Here is a 17,382-nt window from a genome sequence, read left to right on the forward strand (position 1 = left end):
ACATAAAAAGCTTATATAACTCTGTCTCCCTCTCTCTGGCCCTCCCCCATTCATGCTCTGTCTCTCTCTGTCTCAAAAATAAATAAACGTTAAAAAAAAAAAAATTTAAAAAAAAAGCTTATATAACTCAACACCAAAAAACACTCCAATTAAAACATGGGCAGAACACCTGAATAGACATTTTCCCAAAGAAGACAGAATGGCAAACAGACATATGAAAAGATGCATAACATCACAAATCATCAAAAGATATGCAAATCAAAACAACAATGGAGTATCACCTCACATCAGTCCAAATAGCTAGTATCAAAAACACAAGAAATAACAAGTGTTGGCAAAGATATGGAGAAAAAGACCCTTGGTGCACTCTTGGTGAGAATGTAAAATGGTACAGCCACTATGAAAAACAGCATGGAGATTCCTCGGAAAATTAAAAAAAGAAATACCATATAATCCAGCAATTCTACTTCTGGGTATGAAGAGAATGAAATTGTTGATTCAAAAAGATATATGCCCCCCTATGTTCACTGCAGCATTATTTACAATAGCCAAGATAGGAAAGCAACCCGTGTCCAATGACAGATGAATGGATAAGATGTGATAAACATGTGCAATGGAATATTAATCATAAAAAAGAATGAGCTCTTGCCATCTTGCCATTTGCAACAACACACACACACAATAAATAAATATATATATATATATATATATATATATATATATATATATATATATATAAAGGGTATTATGCTAAGTGAAATAACTCAGAGAAAGACAAATACCATATGATTTCACTTATAGGTGAAATGTTAAAAAAAAAAAATGAAAAGAAATACAGAGAACAAACTGGTGGTTGGCAGAGGGGAGGAAGGTGGAGAGGTGGAGGAAATGGTGAAATAGGTGGAGGGGGATTAAGAGGTACAAATTTCCAGCTGTAAAATAAGTCCTGGAGATGAAAAGTACAGCATACGGAATATAAATAATATTATAACAACATATGGTGATATGTAGTGACTATAGTTATCATGTTGCAATCCTGGAAATAATATCATTATATGTTAATTATATGTCAACAACAAATAAAAAAACATAATAAAAACTCTTTGCAAACTAAAATGTTTATGGAAAAATAATATATCTTTATATTATGATATTAATCTGAGTAGTGAGACTAGGAGTGACTTATGTTTTCTACTTTATGATTTCTTAGGTTCCTAGAATTCTATGAAAAAACATATCATTCCTTGGAACTCTTATGCATTGCTTGGGGGAATAAAAAATGAAACAGTGAGTATGGAAAATAATATGACAGTTCTTGAAAATTTAAACACAGAAATACCATGTGATTCAGCAATTCTCCTTCCAGGTATATATCCAAAAGAACTGAAAGCAGAGGCTCAAAAACATTGGTACTCCAATGTTTATAGGAGCGTCATACACAACTGCCACAAGATAAAACAACCCAAATGTACACTGACAGACAAATTGATAAACAAAAGGTGGTATATACATACAACGCAATGTTATTCAGCCTTGAAAAGATACCTATCACAAAATGGATGAAGCTCAGAGACATTATGCTAAGGGAAATAAGCCAGAAACAAAAGGACAAATATTGCATGAGTCCACTTATATGAGGTACCTAGAGTAGTCAACTTCATATGGACAGAATATGAGTAGTGTTACCAGCAACTGGAGGAAAGGGAATAAGGGAGCATTACTGTATAATAGGTACAGAAATTCAGTTTGGAATGATGAAAAAGTTCTGGAGATGGATACTAGTGATGGTTACACAATAATGTGAATTGCTGCCATTGTACTATATACTTAAAATTAGTTAAAATGTTACATTGTGGTATATATGTTTTACCACAATAAAAAAAAAAAAACTCACAAAACAAAACTCAGAATTTTGAAAACAAATATGTATTTCACATTTTTTAAGTGTATTTATTTATTTTGAGAGAGAGAGAGAGAGAGAGAGTACAGGAGAGGCAGAGAAAGAGAAAGAAGGAGAAGGAGAGAATCCCAAGCAGGCCCCACACTACTAGCACGGAGTCTGATGCAGGGCTGGAACTCACAAACCATGAGATCATAACCTAAGCTGAAATCAATAATCGGACACTTAACTCTGAGCCACCCAGGCACACCAAAACAAATATTTTTATAATTTATCTTTCTTTATTTTTATTAAGACTTTCCTCTTAGAGCAGTTTAAGGTTCACAGCAAAGTTGAAAGTACAGAGAAAAAAAAAATTTTTTTTCAAAGAGCAGGCAATCAGAAATAAAACAGAATATACTATACAATGTAATCATTTCCACTAACTTGAAATGGATGCCATTTTAAAATTGAATTGGAGATTCAAACTTCTTTATAAAAATGAAAGAAAAATCATAGCAAGATTTTTAAACCGTAGTTTAAAATATTTTTTAAACCTAACCAATGATAATTTGTCACTATTAAGCACAAAAAAATGTTAGAAAGTAAACCATATATTATAGTGACTTTTAAAATGACTACATGGTTATTCCCACACTAATTTTTTACTGAGAATTCTCCAGATTTCAGAGAAGTGTCCAAAATCACATAAACAAGTATAACACCAATGATACTTAAACACCACATACAAAATGATTAGCAAAAAAGACCAAAGCTTTGAGGCTTTTTTTAATTAACTCAACTGTATTGAATTTTAGCAAGAAATTATTGTATGATCTTAGCAAACTTAACCTGTTCCTCTTCACCTCTTTCCTTGTCTGTAAAATTGAGATGGCAAAACCTATCTTATAAATAACAGATTCAAATGTCCCAGATTAGGCAAAATCCATCGACATAAATACTCAAATTAATCACTTCAACGTTTCATTCAATACTTGCTTTAAAGAGTTACAATTCAATCTTAAAAGAGGAACTCCTATTCTATGGAGGGATTAGATTTCAGACGAAAACATGAAAAGGTCAGAAGTGGGGGAAACATACGGTGTGTAATTAAGGAACTTCAAATACCTGTGAACGACTAAAATTTAGTAGTACATACATATGAACAAGTAGAAGACGCTTGAGGGCAGGAATTTCTCACTATATAAACCACTTTCTAACAATATACCTCTGAGCTTCTTTCCATGTTTTGGTTTGAAAGCTCCTGGTTTGCAAACTGTCTTTTTGGTGGGTGCACAATAAACTTTTACTAATTACTACTTCAATGATTCATTAGTTTTACCTCTGTTATTTCTAAACTTTTGACAGTTTGTGGCGTCAAAATGGGATCCAAAGAAAATACCCCTTACCTCCCCTTCCTCCTCAACTGAGGCCCCTATGGTGATGGAACCCAGAGTCTACTGAGTTCAGTGCTTTCTCATTTACTCTAGAGTTTGAAGGTAAGTCTCTCTTATAGCTGAGCTCTGTTCTCTCCATTTTGAGCTGACTTTAATTTGCATACCTGTATTTTGTTTGTTGAAGCTTATTTACCTAAATCATCTTATTCTATTCCAAAGGGAAGAGGGCAGGGAAACACATGGTTCCCTGTGTTTGAGAACAGCTTTTAGAAAACAGAGCCCCTCAAATGAACTCTTAGGGAATATAAAGGCAAAGATGTGTTCTACCTGATTGGTCTATGGATCAGGATTTTGTGCCTTTTTGGAAAATGGGTGAACTTATAGAATTGTAGTGGTCACTGTAGGGCAACTTTAACTTGAAGTGTATCTTAAGCTGTGCCTTTGACAAAAGAGGATTTCAAACCTCTCAGAGACAATGGAATGCATTCTTTGATAAGCAGAAGCTTCTAAAAGATCCTTACAACTTGCAAACAAACAAACTTTGCTTTGCTATCTGAGCAGGTAGCCTCAACTTAGCCCATCTGCCAGAAACACAATTTGGATCCAACTATTCTTTTATAAACTAATGAGTTTTGCATTATTATGGCTATCAGCTCATGCCTTTTTTTAAACAAAAGTTATAAGATCTGTTTGCCTCTGTCTATATGTTTGTCTATCTATACATGTTATAGATGTGTGATAGTTTTCTAACTCCAGGTGGTATTGCCATAACTAATGTGTAAGGAGCTATTTAATTGGCTTAAAGAAAAAATAAGTCCTTATAAATGAAGTACTCTTGAAACCCTCAAAAATATAAAAACTAACCCAAATTTTTTCAAGTTCACCTGACCTGATATAATTTTTGATAAGTAAAACCTAGTTTAAGTTTGTTGGCTTAATAAAAGCAAGCATGTCTTCAAAATTTGCCAACAAGAAAAATAATTTAGGATGATGGTTAGGTTTTTTTTTTCTTTTTTAATGTTTACTCATTTTTGAAAGACAGAGAGAGACAGAACACAAGCAGGGGTGGGGCAGAGAGAGAGGGGGACACAGACTCTGAAGCAGGCTCCAGACTCCGCGCTGTCAGCACAGAGCCCGACGAGGGGCTCGAACTCATGAACCGTGAGATCACGACCTGAGCGGAAGTCGGATGCTCAACCGACTGAGCCACCCAGGAGCCCTGATGGTTAGGTGTTTAATGTTTAATCCAAGCTTAACTGTTAAAAACAAATAATTTAAATAAATGTAAATAACAGAAATGTTGCCTATCAGGAATCCTAAGTTCTCTCTGGTCTGGTAAGAGAGCAAATGCAGAAATGAAAACGAGAGAGGCTAATATCTAGAAGGATACAACAGCCCCAAACAGAGATTTCTGTCTCCTTTCATCTCCATATTTATTGACCTCTCAAGACTACAGACGTGGTGAATGTGCAGAAAGAAACAATCAGATAGTAGTCATTAATTTGTGGAGCAAAGAGTCTGGGGGGGCAAGTGGCTTTTGAAGTTGTGATCAAAGCACAATAATATATTGGTGTCACCAGATGGAAAGTAGTATCCTGTAGGCAATACAACTAAATAGCAGTTATCTTTAAAGTTTAAGATTGATGGAGCATGAAGCTTTAAGGATAACCGGTTACTGTTCTAGCTAGCTAACCTTGGGCTCTTTAGCCCTGTGGGCAGCTTTCTGCCCTAAGCCTTTATAATCCGTTAATGTAAGTGTAGGAATTCTTGAACCTATTTCCCATACAGAAAAGTACAGACCAAGTTAAATTAAATAATGAATATTCGTTGACTATCTAAATTATTTCCCAATGAGATAATAAATATACTGAATCATTAAACGTTAAACATAAGTTTATCTACTTTGGGCTTTCTTTTTTTTCTGTATTGTAGTATTGCTAATATTTTATTTAAGGAAACTAACTTTATTTAAACTCCTACTGAAATAAAACTATACATCACTACCAGAAATGAGGAAAAAACAAAACAAAACAGTCACTTGCTATAAGTAAAAAGTAACCACACCTATAATTGTAATAAATGATAAATGTAACCAATGATATTTTTTGCCTACTGGGAGTTTGGAGCTTGGGTATTGCTCTTTTTGTTAAAATGAGGAATCAGCAGATATAAGAGAATTACTAAAGACATACAACCTCAACTAATAATTTTTCCCTGAAGCTAATAAGAACTAAAAAAAGTTAAAAACGTATCTCTAAAAAGTTTTTATAATTATGTATTTAATTGTGTATTTAATTTAATTGTGTATTTAAGCTATGTGATTCAATGTACTTTTTATCACATCTGAGTTACAACTAAAACTGACCTGAGCAAATCAGTGTTTTGGAAATGCCATTTAAATACATTTAAGTCAGCTCTCTGAATTGGTTCCCATCATGGCAGTCCCTCAGTACTACTATACTGCCTCAAATCTACCTCAGAGTGAATGGTTTTTATTAAGCACCTCCCTTGCACTACTATGCAAGGTTCTTAGTTATGTTTAATTTGTTTCCATTTGTATCATCTGCTACAAGGTAACCTAAATCTAGTTCTTCATCTTCTAGGAAAACTCTTCCAATAAATTCAAGCTATGGCAACTATCCTTTTACTTATGAGAAATCACTATATTCTTTGTATTAGCACCTGCCAACATTCTTTTACCCTAGCCTCGCTTGCTCAGACAGTCTCAAAAGAGTCACTCAAGCTTTAGTAGCCGAGGATTCATTAGAACAACCCCAACTTTTGGCCTTTTTAATTTTTAGAGAGACGATACTTGGGTCTGTTAATAACTATGTCCTTTGCCACACTAATAAACATACTATAAAAAAATGTATCTAAAAAAACCAAAAAACGTATCTCTAAAAAGTTTTTATAATTGTGTATTTATAAATTTGCCAGTCCACAATTGCTTACTTCTTAGTTTTTACTAGGAATTCAAGATTATAAGCATTAAAAATCCTAATTAATAGATGTAATTTAAAGCTAATAGAAATAATACAGGAGAAAGATAACGACTTCATATGAAAAGTAGGAAAGGAAAATAGAATGTGTTTTTTGGACAAGGAAAGAAATGAAGGACATGGGTTTTTGTTAGTAGTGGTGGTGGTGGTGTTTGGTAAGGGAAACAAATAAAGCGATTTCATCCTCAAGTAAAAGAATTGTTCCAGAATGAGGAAAAGAAAAAAAAAAAAAAAAAGATGGGGCAAAACTGGAAATCTTGAGAAAAGAATTTTATGTATGGTCTAGCTACAAGTGAAATGGATTTAAGTTTAAAAAAAAGTGCTAATATCAAAAGTATACTGGTACAAAATTAGAATTTGGTTTTCTGTTAAAAGGACAAAGTTTTGTTTTGTTTTGAGTATTGATCAGTTCTTCCTAAGAAATTATAAATAAAACTTTTCCTGTACCTTTAAGGTAATCTATTTATGAAACAAAGATCTGGGTCTTATGAAAATAATTTTGTGTAATTCTTCATCACATCTTGGATTACTTAGAAAAACTGAGTCTTCTCTATTACAAGAGCTCAATTTTTTATAACTATGTAGATTTTTGTATTCGCCTTTGGAATCTTTTGTTATTTTGGTTGAATGGGTACCTAAGTATTCTTTCAGAGTGACCTATGATCCTATTTGACCAAATGTTTTAAATCTTTTGACATTTTAAACAAACTTCCCCAAATCAACTTCTAAATAAAGTAAAAAGAGGAACGTTAATTTATGTAGACTTATTTGATATATTAAATTGCATGGGAAACACTATAATGTTTTACCTTAGATCATAATTTATATATAGGATATATTAAATAATTAATTCAAAAATTATTTGAAATTCCTAAATACCTGACATTTCCTGTTATAGTCATAATTCTAGTCATAATTCCAGCTTTTATCTTAAAATATCATATGTCATAAAAATAACCAATTTTATTTCTCAATTGCATGTCTGCACGTGTGTGTGTGTATGTATGTGTATGAACTCTCACCAGATCTTTAACCATGGCTAATCTTTTCTCACTCTCTGGCAGTGATTGTTTTACTCTGATCTCTCACAAAAGTGTTCCTATAAAAGTGCTTCATTTACAAGGAAATTCATGGAAAAGACTGACAAGTACAGGTTTCTCATAACTTTAAGATCATAACACTGAATGGGTAAGAATTTCAAACTGATACATAAAGCTGCTGACCTAAGCTGAAGCAAAACAAGAATTATAAGAGACTGAACTGATGACGATGATTATAATTTTTTTATGACTTCATTTAAAACACTGCTGGTTCCTTAATGTTTTGTTGTCCAGATTTAAAGGGTCCCATTTTCTCCTCTCTTCTAAGCTACCTATAGCTTACAGCAGCACTTCAGTAAAATATAATTTTGTAAACAAAGGTTGAAACATGTATATTTTTCTCCCTCCCTGATCCCTCCAGAATTCAGAAATTCATATTGAATATCTTTATTTTTCATGACAATACATGTATTTACATAAGCTCAACTGACTCTTCTCTTTGTATTAGGACACAATTAGAAACGTCCTAATGTTAGCTTCTCAACCTAAAAAGACTTGAAAAGTCCAATCTAAGATTCCTTATGAAAAGTTCCAGCAGAGCAGATTTAAAAGAGCCTATATGGTCAATCGCTATTCTTGCTGCACTTATGTAAATAATCAGGCCAAATTTTTGAAACTAGACTTAATTTGCAAACAAGCTAGTCTTACCGTGGTTATTTTTGATAAAAATAAGAACAAAATGAACTGGATCCTGAATTCTTCTAGTTTCCTCCAATACTTGACTAGAACTCTCCAAACTAACATTTCCAGTTTCCTCCCACTCTTCTCACCTGGAATCACTATGGAAATAAAGTTGCCCTTTTCTCAAAGCCATGCAAGGTAAAGCTGGACAACTGAATATAAACTTCAGAGAAACCACCAAAACAGCTCATGTGAGGCCAGTGGTTGTGTCTGTTGCTCTGTGGTCACGCAGCAAGATACCAGACACATTCAAACTGCAAACCAGGAAAATCTGTCAACTGCCACTCTTGCCCTCACTCCATCTGAAGATGCTTTGAACCCAATATTTATAAATTTTCTCAACTGGCTGCCCTCCAAACTCAGTGAATTTATAATTTCCTTGAACTATTAACCTTTGTTTCTCTTTCGTTTCCACAGAAATCTCTCTTATTAAATTACTTGACTGCTCACATCATAAAGAGGCCTAATTGGGGTGGAAGTTCATCCGCAACACTGCCTCCTAAAATAAAACATCCTCACGTTCATCCAGTCCTAAGTCATCATGAGGATGTGACTGTTAATACATCATGTTATGCTTATGTAAATAACTTTTTAAAAATTGCAAATCATTTGATTTATTTAGTTGGTTAAATCTTGACACCTGGGAATCTGCTCTGGGGAATTTTTCAGTCTTTGGCTATGGTTCTCCTTAAGTCATCATATATACTTCTTTAATATGTTGTCTACTCCTAAGGGTTCTTAAATGCCTGCCAGCAGCCACTCATATGCCAAATGGTATCCATCAGGATCAGATTACCAGAGGAAATAAACAATAAACACATAAATGATGAAGAAGGTGACTACATGGCCCTCAGGCTGATTATTCAACGAATGGCAAAAACAAATATGTGGTTCTTCAGATTGGGTACATGAGAAAATAATCAAAAGGGGGGAATTGTTAAAATAAAAAACCAACAGAGACGAGCCTTGAAACTTCCCTGGCAGACAAACCAGTTTTGTCATACAAAGCTTAATTTAGCTTATTTTGTAAGACTGACTTCACCTGGATAATTACTTGTTTACTCCCGTGGAAATCATAAGCACAACTTAAACTGTTTCCCAAAGTTGATATGAGGTAACAACTAACCAATTCCCTATCACTTAAGAAAATGTAAATATTCTTATCACTGTTAAAAAAAAAAAAAAAAAAAAATCCTTAGACTTCTTTCTCCCCAAGCTGCTTTGTAACAACATAGCCCTGCGCCTAATTCTGTTTTGGCTTGAGTGCTCCTGGTTCCCCAGCTGTTCTTTGGTGGATGCTCAACAAACTTTACTAATTGCTACATCAATGATTCATTGGTTTTCTGCTATTTCTGAACTTTGACAGCAGCCACAGTAAATGTATGGGGTCACAGCCAATCATTTATGTTGGAGTAAATACCCTTGAGGTACTACAGGCTAAATCAGAAACACACCCCTCCTCTCCCCACCAACTGCTTCTTAAAGACAACAGCAATCCTCCACTATTGCCTGCGTGGTCCCTGTACCGTTCACAATAAATGGTACCGTTCACAATAAACAGACTTTGGAAACCAAACTTCCTGCATGGGAAAGGTTGGAGATAAAAAGGAGTAGAAAGTCCAAGGTGCCCCTAAAGGCCCGAGTTCCACTAGAGATGGGCGAGGATTAACGCCCTTTTCTCTCCTGCCAGTATATTGGTGAAAGGAAGTGATCCGCGATAGACCGCCCTCGCCCTCAGTAAGGAGAAAGAAAAGATTAGCCCTTTCAAAGCCGAATCACCCCAGATCCTCTCCCACCCATCCACCCTCCACCCCTTCCACCCTCCAGCCCCTCCACCCGCACCCCCACCCCCACCCCCACCCCCTGCTTCTTAGGTCTCCGACCTCAAAGAGCCCAGCTCAGGAACAATAGGCTTTCAGCCGCTCTCCAAACAAAACCTCCCCCTACCAAGCTTCCCTTTTTCTCCAGCTGGGAGCATTCGCCCTCCGGTTTGGTCTCCTCAACCAATTGCAAGTAACACTCTTCTCTAATTGGTGAAGGGGTGTGGCCACCATGTGTATCACCGAACAAGACTATGGATGATTGGTTGCTATTGAGAGGGTTTCGCCAATGGGAAGCAGTCTTGAAGCTCTTGTAGGGGGGCTCGAGTGTTCTGTAGATGCTCGGGCTGTACCCTTGGCTGCCTACCGGGTTTTTTAAATTAATTAATTAATTAATTAATTAATTAATTAATTTTTTTTTTTTTTTTTTTTTTTCCGCGTTGCTTCGTCCCCTGGGCTCTTGCAGGGTGCTATCGCCGCTGCCCTCACCGCTGGAGCCATGATCTCCTTAACGGACACCCAGAGTAAGCACTTGCCCGGGTATCCCCGCCTGGAGCCTCACACGCCCGTTGCCCGAGCTCGTCTCGCTCGCCCGCCCCGCTCTGCCCGGGTCAATGAATGAAGCTCCGTGTTGGGGGCGGCGGCCTGCGGGACTGAGCTAGGGATGCGGGACTGGGAGGGCTGCCTTGAGGGGTCAGGGGCTGGACTTGCAGTGGCAGACCTGGCCTGGGAGGCGGGTCGGCGGGGTCTGGGGAGAAGTCCGATCTGGAGTGGGGGGAAGCCTTTGCTGAGCGTCTGTCTTGCACCAGGGTCTCGCCGCTCTCACCCCAGTGAGATGGACGCTTTGTTCCTGCAGATGGCCACAAGAGAAAGTTTGATGTACAATGTCCGCGGTTCATCCTTGGGGACGTTTCTGCAAACTTGGACTCCTCTACAAGTTACAGGCCCGTTGTTTGGGAGGCGGTATTTTAAATGTCACCAGTTATCGGGTTTTGGCTTTCTTTTTCTTTCTTTCTTTCTTTCTTTCTTTCTTTCTTTCTTTCTTTCTTTCTTTTTTTTTTTTTTTTTTCTCTTAATATGCTTATACTTTAATATTTTTACTATTTCGCCGTTTGCCACCTCTGGAAAGAAACTTCGAAAAATTTCTTTAAACGATTTCACTTTTCTACCACCTAATGTTTCCGCAGTAGTAAAAAGCCACATTGTGTTCAGTTATACAGTGCCTTTCCTCAATGTTGTATATTGTGCTTTGTGGCTTATTTTATTATTTTAGAATCTCTTTCTGCCTGACAACAGTTCTCCACGCCTTTCTTATCTCTAAGGTTAGAATTGCTGTTTTCCTTTCTTTCATAACACTCCTACTTCTCTACCACTTTGTCAATCTTAAGTATTTGCATATCTGCCCAACCTTGTTGGTCCTATATTTTTTAATGGTCATAATAGTCTTTTTGTCTCACTTCGCTTTATCTGCCATCCTCTCGGTTTCTTACTTTGCTTAATTTCCTTTGATTTTCAAAATTTTAAGTATTAAAAAGTCCTTTGAAAACAGAACTTCATTTAAAATGCCCTATTTTAAAGTGGAGTCTTAAGATTTGGGTTCAAGTCATAGCTGGTTTGAACTTAACAGAGCTTCTAATGTCTCCTATATACACTACGACCCCAATCAGGCTTTCTTCCTTCCTGAGGATGGGTCAGCCCCTTGGGGCCACCTGCACTGGCACAGGAAGGGTGCCCATTTTGGTCTGTTGGTCTGTTGGCCTCACCTGTTCTGATGTGAGAACATATAAAGTCCCTTTTTTTTATTTTTTTTTCTTTCTTTCTTTCTTTCTATCTTTTTTTTTACTGTTATAATAAAAACTAGCAATTGTATAAAGTCAACTTCTTTCATTTTACTAAGTGCCTTCATATGTAAATCATTACACTGAATTTTTATGAGTCCTGTAAGGCAGAGAGGAGTATACCTCTTTTATATATTAAACAAGGCTCAGGGGTGCCTGGGTGGCCCAGTCTGTTGAGCATCCGACTCTTGATTTCGGGTCAGGTAATGATCTCATGATCCTGAGATTGAGCCCCGTGTTGCCTCACACTGAGCATGGAGCCTGCTTGGAATTCTCTCTCTCCCTTTCTCTTGCCCCTTCTCCCCCGCCCCCCTCACAAAATAAACAAACATTTAAAAAAATAAAAGAGGCTCAAAAGAAAGTCAGGGTATGGTTATAAAGAAAGTGATAGAAACAAGGCTTGATCCCAGGTCTGCTGGTCTAGAAACTTTTTTTTTTTCACTGTAACTTACTAGCATCTAAGAAGCCTTGATATAAACTTTGGGATCTAAGGATGATGCAGTTCTTTTGATGAGGATGCATAAGGCAAGCTGACACCCTGCAAATACCCCCGCCCCCCCTGCCCTGTGGGATATGTGTGACATTCCTCAGGCACTCCTAGCTGCCCTAAAGCTAAGAGAAGCAGAAAACAATTGGTTCACTGATAGAGATGCAGGACATGAAATCTCTAAATGTCTTTGTAAATGACAAGACAAAGGCAATCTTATCAATAGCCTAATCTCCAGAAACCTATGGACTCAGTCTCCTGGAGTCCCAACATCACCCTCCCCTCCATAGTGATGTGGGGAACAAAGGCAAGAAGGAAATGGTAACATTAAATTTCTTTATAACCTGTAGCCCATTGACAAAAATTTGAGGCAAATACAGAGTATAACAGTTCTCCAGGAACCCCCTACTATCATAATGTTAATGATTTGCTAGAGAAAAAAACAACCTTAGCTTGACAATAGCTAGGCCTCCAGTATCCTATGAGTCCTCTTTAGCATATGAAGGCCTTTTGGAAGCCTCCTTTTTGCCTTTACCTCCCCCAACTCCATAGTATATCATCAGTCACTCTTCACAACCCCAGTACAGTTCTTTCTGCCCACGGGTCCTGTCCCCGTGCTCTAATAAAATCACCTTTTTGCACCAAAAATGTCTCAAGAATTCTTTCTTAGCCCTTGGCTCTGGACCCCCACCACTGCAAAACCCCATCAAAACCAATGCCAGTTTTGGCAAATAATGTTATAGGCAACTGCCTCCTGGACTACACTGAGTGAAATAGGAGGAATGTTTTAGTTCCCATGTTATGGTTTTAAGCTATGGAGTCCAAAACTGGGTTTGAATTCTGGCCTGAATCCACACAACCACCACTCTTCCTGCCCATCTGCCCCCAGCCCCAATGCATACACATACATACATTTGCTGATTCTATGAGCAAATATAATTTTTTTAAGTTTATTTATTTTGAGAGCAAGAAAGCATGAGCTGGGAAGGGGCAGAGAGAGAGAGAGAGAGAGAGAGAGAGAGAGAGAGAATCCCAAGCAGACCCTTCCCTGGAAGTACAGAGTCCCATGCAAGGCTCGAACTCACGAACCATGAGACCATGACCTGAGCTGGAACCAAGAGTGAACACCTAGCCAGCTGAATCACCCAGGCACCCTGAAGCAAGGGTAATTCCTAATCACTATATCTATGAAATAGGGGGCTGGTGCTACTCTTCACCTCAAAATTTTGTTAAAGGCATTACAACATATTTGTGTAAAAATTTCAGTACATGTGAAACCATAGCCACACGTTGTCCTTTTTCATTGTAATCAATTTTTAATACTTCTAATACCTAATTAGTTGTATTAGATAATAAACTAATCATATTGAACTTGAATCACCTAGATGCTTCCCCCAGAAGTTCAGAATACTCGAATACCCTTGAGGTTCATTTAATAAAACATATTTAACCTGAAAAAAAAAAAAAATCCCATAGGAAGCAGTGTGACATAATGGTTAAACACAGGGACTGTTAAAATGGTTAACCAGAAGCATGACTCTAGGCAAGTTATTTCTCTAAACCTCAACTTTCTCCATCCCTAAAACGATGTAATGAAATACCTATCTTGCAATAGTACTGGGGGGATTTAATTCTATAAGGCATGTAAATCACCTCAGAGATAATTCATGACAAATTCTCAGTACATAGTATATTTCCATATAATTTCCTTTCTAATGAACAAACATCTCAAAATTTTTATGTAATCATTAATATAATTTGTGAATAGATAGAAATTAGTCATATTCAAATAACTCAGCTGCCAGTGATTAAACCCTAACCACTAAATAGTTATATAATGGAATTTATTCTTTTGTCCATATTTTTCTCTAGGAAATTATGTCTGACAGGTAAAGTTATTTTGGTCAATTCTCTTAAGGAATTTAAACATGGAAATATTAGCCAAACATTTTCATAGGATTTTGCCTCTTTGGAATATACTTCTCAGTATATTTACAAACAGATAACTGAATTCTTTTAGGAGAATTTGCAAGAAAAAGATAGTTGAAATGGAAGGCAGTAGTTAACTAAATTGAGGAGGTGGAGGATGTAGAAAAGGTATATGATAGAAGTATTCAACTCATCAGAATATTTTACAAGGCTTCAACATTTTTAAATAGCTGTGCCCTTGATTTTGGCTTTGTGGAGCCAAGGCCAAAAGTTAAATAACAGATCAGAAATCATTAATAGTGTATTTCAAACTGGGTTTCCAAAAATATGTGGAGGAACCATAGAGTAATGGAGTCCTAAGAGCCAGCTAAGACCAACAAGGCAGAGAAGAGACTTTAGGACCAGTTATACAAAGAGGAAAGGGACACAGTTGAACAGAGAGGATGGGAAGACAGTACCTAAGGTTGGGGGAGGAGGGAACTAGCCAGTATAAATGTTTGGAGGCAAGTCCCAGCAAGCATATGTGGTGAGTGTCATGTGTGGGAGACACACGGAACAAATGAAGTCAGCTGTAGACAGTCTATAACAAGAGCTAACAAGGAGTCAGACTATAGGTAGGCCAGTCTCCAGCCCAACAGCATGGGTCAACATTGAATGCTACTGTTGGCCTCTCCAGAAAGAGAAGTAGGAATTTTAGTTTCCATTTTCTCCTTGTACTTTAAGGAAATGTTGGTTGCATTCCTGGTTGTTTTGGACACACAGACTCGTCCTCCTGTAATGAATCTGAGTGTTCAAAGGTATGATGCTCCTCTCTATTGTACTAAGGGATAAAGTGAAGCCTGGAGCAGAGAAGACTATTGGATCCAAATTTGAATTGTATTTAAGAGCTGAGTTCTGCTTGGGCTCAATTTATATCCTTAGGATTTATTATTGTTTTATTTTAATATTCATTTTTGAGAGAGAGAGTGCAGGTCGGGGAGGGGCAGAGAGGGAAGGAGAGACAGAATCTGAGGCAGGCTCCAGGCTCCAATCCATCAGCACAGAGCCTGTTGCAGGGCTTGAACTCATGAACTGCAAGATTAAGACCTCAGCTAAAGTCAGACACTCAACCGACTAAGCCACCCAGGTGCCCCTATGTTCTTAGGATTTCACTGCTTATCTTCCATTTTCCTCTCTTCCCCCTGAACATCACTTAAAGAGATGCTGAATTCCACTTAAGCCAGGTGAGGGAATGGTTAGATGTGGAAGTAGAAGTTATTACAGAATGATTTCAGAAAGACTACTATGCTTTGGGTTAGCTGCCTGCCACAGCCCTGACTCCCTAGATTAAGGCACGATATTTTCATTTCTAATCCCATTTGGATTCACAGATGTAAGTGGCCACAATGGAAATATCCTGAAAAGTCTGAATACTGAAGTAGAAACTTCTCAGTGACCATTCTGAGCAATCAGTAAAGCCATATTGGCCCTAAACCTTGAAGGAAAAACTGAATTCAGTTTTGCTGAGTAGAGTACAACTTTAATACAGCCCAACTGCAATTAGAAGCTAGGGACTAAGTCATTCCTGAAACCCACCTGGAGAATTGCTCCCCAAGTCCTCTCTATTCTCCACATTCTGCCACAGAAGATAGTAAAAAGGGGTTGTGCCACACCCTTCTGTAGAAAAAAAGGTAGATTTGGGAAATAGTTTGGAGGCATCAAAATTATAAGCAATTTTAGGGTACAATCAAGACCTGGCTGCTTAACCCTACAATAAATTGGACTTCAAAGGCACTCAGCATTGGTAGGGAAAAAAAAAAAATACATGTGCTTGCAAGATGATATGTGTTTGATGCTCATGGAAAAGATGAAAAAATAGGTCATCATCATGTAATGAGCTTGTAGGTGTCAGAATGTGTGCTGTTGGAGGAGATAGGGGAAGGGAGATGGAGAGCAATCAGCAAAGCAAAAAAGGGCTGGAAATCAGACTCTTATCCCCACGATCTTCCCTTTGGTTGCAGACAGTGGATGGGCCTCTGGGGGCACAGGTGGACCCCTCCCCCATTTTTTCTTTCTGGGACATCCCTTCAATGCTCTCCCCAACTGGATTTCTGACATTAATCACCTCTCCCATTTTGAAATCAGCCAGTCAGGCTATTGAAGCATTGTTAATGACACCATTGACCAAGGTATCAATCAGGCAAGAGAATTTGAACTTGGCTCAAAAGGGCTCTTGGCCTTCCTTCCCTGAGGTAGAGATCTCCAGGCAGTAAATGAAGTCATCCACAGGGCAGCCAGGTGATCCACCTAACAATACATTCCATGTGGGAAGTTCCTTTTACCAAGCTCTTTTGTTGTTCTTCATAACATGCAGTGGACACACCAATCTGTCACCTATTAATTGCAGGATTTCTTATTCTTCAACACAGGCCACAAAATTGGTAACAGCATCAGGCTAAGGCTTTGGTATATACAAGTTGGTGCAAAAGGGTATAGAGTCCCAGGACTGGAAATAATCTTAAGAAGTCATTTCAAATACCCCCCGCCTCTAAGAGGATCACCATACCCACCCACCTCGAAGGCAGTCTTCTTTCCTCTTCCCAAATACAGAAGTAATTTGCCTTTCTCAGACTGTCCATTCCCAGCTATAGTCACACAATGATGTAAAATGCCCCCTGCGTGTTCTAGGTTTTACCTTTAGGAAGCACCTAATCTAAGTTTTCTTATGGAATGTAAATATCTATATTAACTTCCGTCAAAATGCTTACTAAGCAACAAAGCAGTGAATACAAACCAACAAAAAGGCTTGAAAAGAGGAAGAACCAAGAACTATTCAAAGACAGAAGAAGTTAGTTAGAGAAGGCTTCCAGGAAGAGGGAGTATGAAGCTGGTTTGGAGAAACAAGGGGCAGAAAGGAGAAAGAGATGAAGATATGCCAGCCTGATGGAGAAGGGGAAGTGTGTGAGGGATGTTTCAGAGGCCAGGAAGCAGCTTGAATCAGCTGACGTACACCATAGGGAGGGACAGAAAAGAACTGAGTAGAAGGAAGTTGACAGTAGAGTCTTGCAAGTAAAACTAGAGTCTGAATGTGACAAGCAGTAGCATGGTGTAGTAGGAGTCTTGAAGTATGAGTCAAAAGACATGGGTTCCAGTCCTGGATCTACTACCATCTCAGGTACTATAGGTCTTAGTCTTCTCATGTATAAAATAAGACCGTTGGACAATAAACACATGAAAAGATGCTCAACATCACTCATCATCAGAGAAATGCAA

The 17,382-nt window shown here is 37.7% G+C and overlaps 1 protein-coding gene and 1 long non-coding RNA gene across 2 annotated transcripts in view; one reads left to right on the forward strand and one right to left on the reverse strand.

The window, feature by feature from the left end:
- The window catches only part of LOC122224325, a 130,121-nt gene that overhangs the window by 15,332 nt on the left and 97,407 nt on the right, over positions 1-17,382 (reverse strand). Inside the window, 2 exon segments of the mRNA XM_042945992.1 lie at positions 10,004-10,239; positions 10,598-10,726. Of these exon segments, the coding sequence (XP_042801926.1) occupies positions 10,004-10,239; positions 10,598-10,726 (365 nt within the window).
- LOC122224335 lies at positions 1,205-11,865 on the forward strand. Its single transcript, XR_006204721.1, has 4 exons — positions 1,205-1,287; positions 3,248-3,378; positions 10,343-10,400; positions 10,686-11,865. It is a non-coding gene; the product is annotated as an uncharacterized LOC122224335 (long non-coding RNA).

The sequence above is a fragment of the Panthera leo genome, chromosome B4 (genome assembly GCF_018350215.1).
Source record: "Panthera leo isolate Ple1 chromosome B4, P.leo_Ple1_pat1.1, whole genome shotgun sequence".
NCBI classification, from domain to species: Eukaryota; Metazoa; Chordata; class Mammalia; order Carnivora; family Felidae; genus Panthera; species Panthera leo.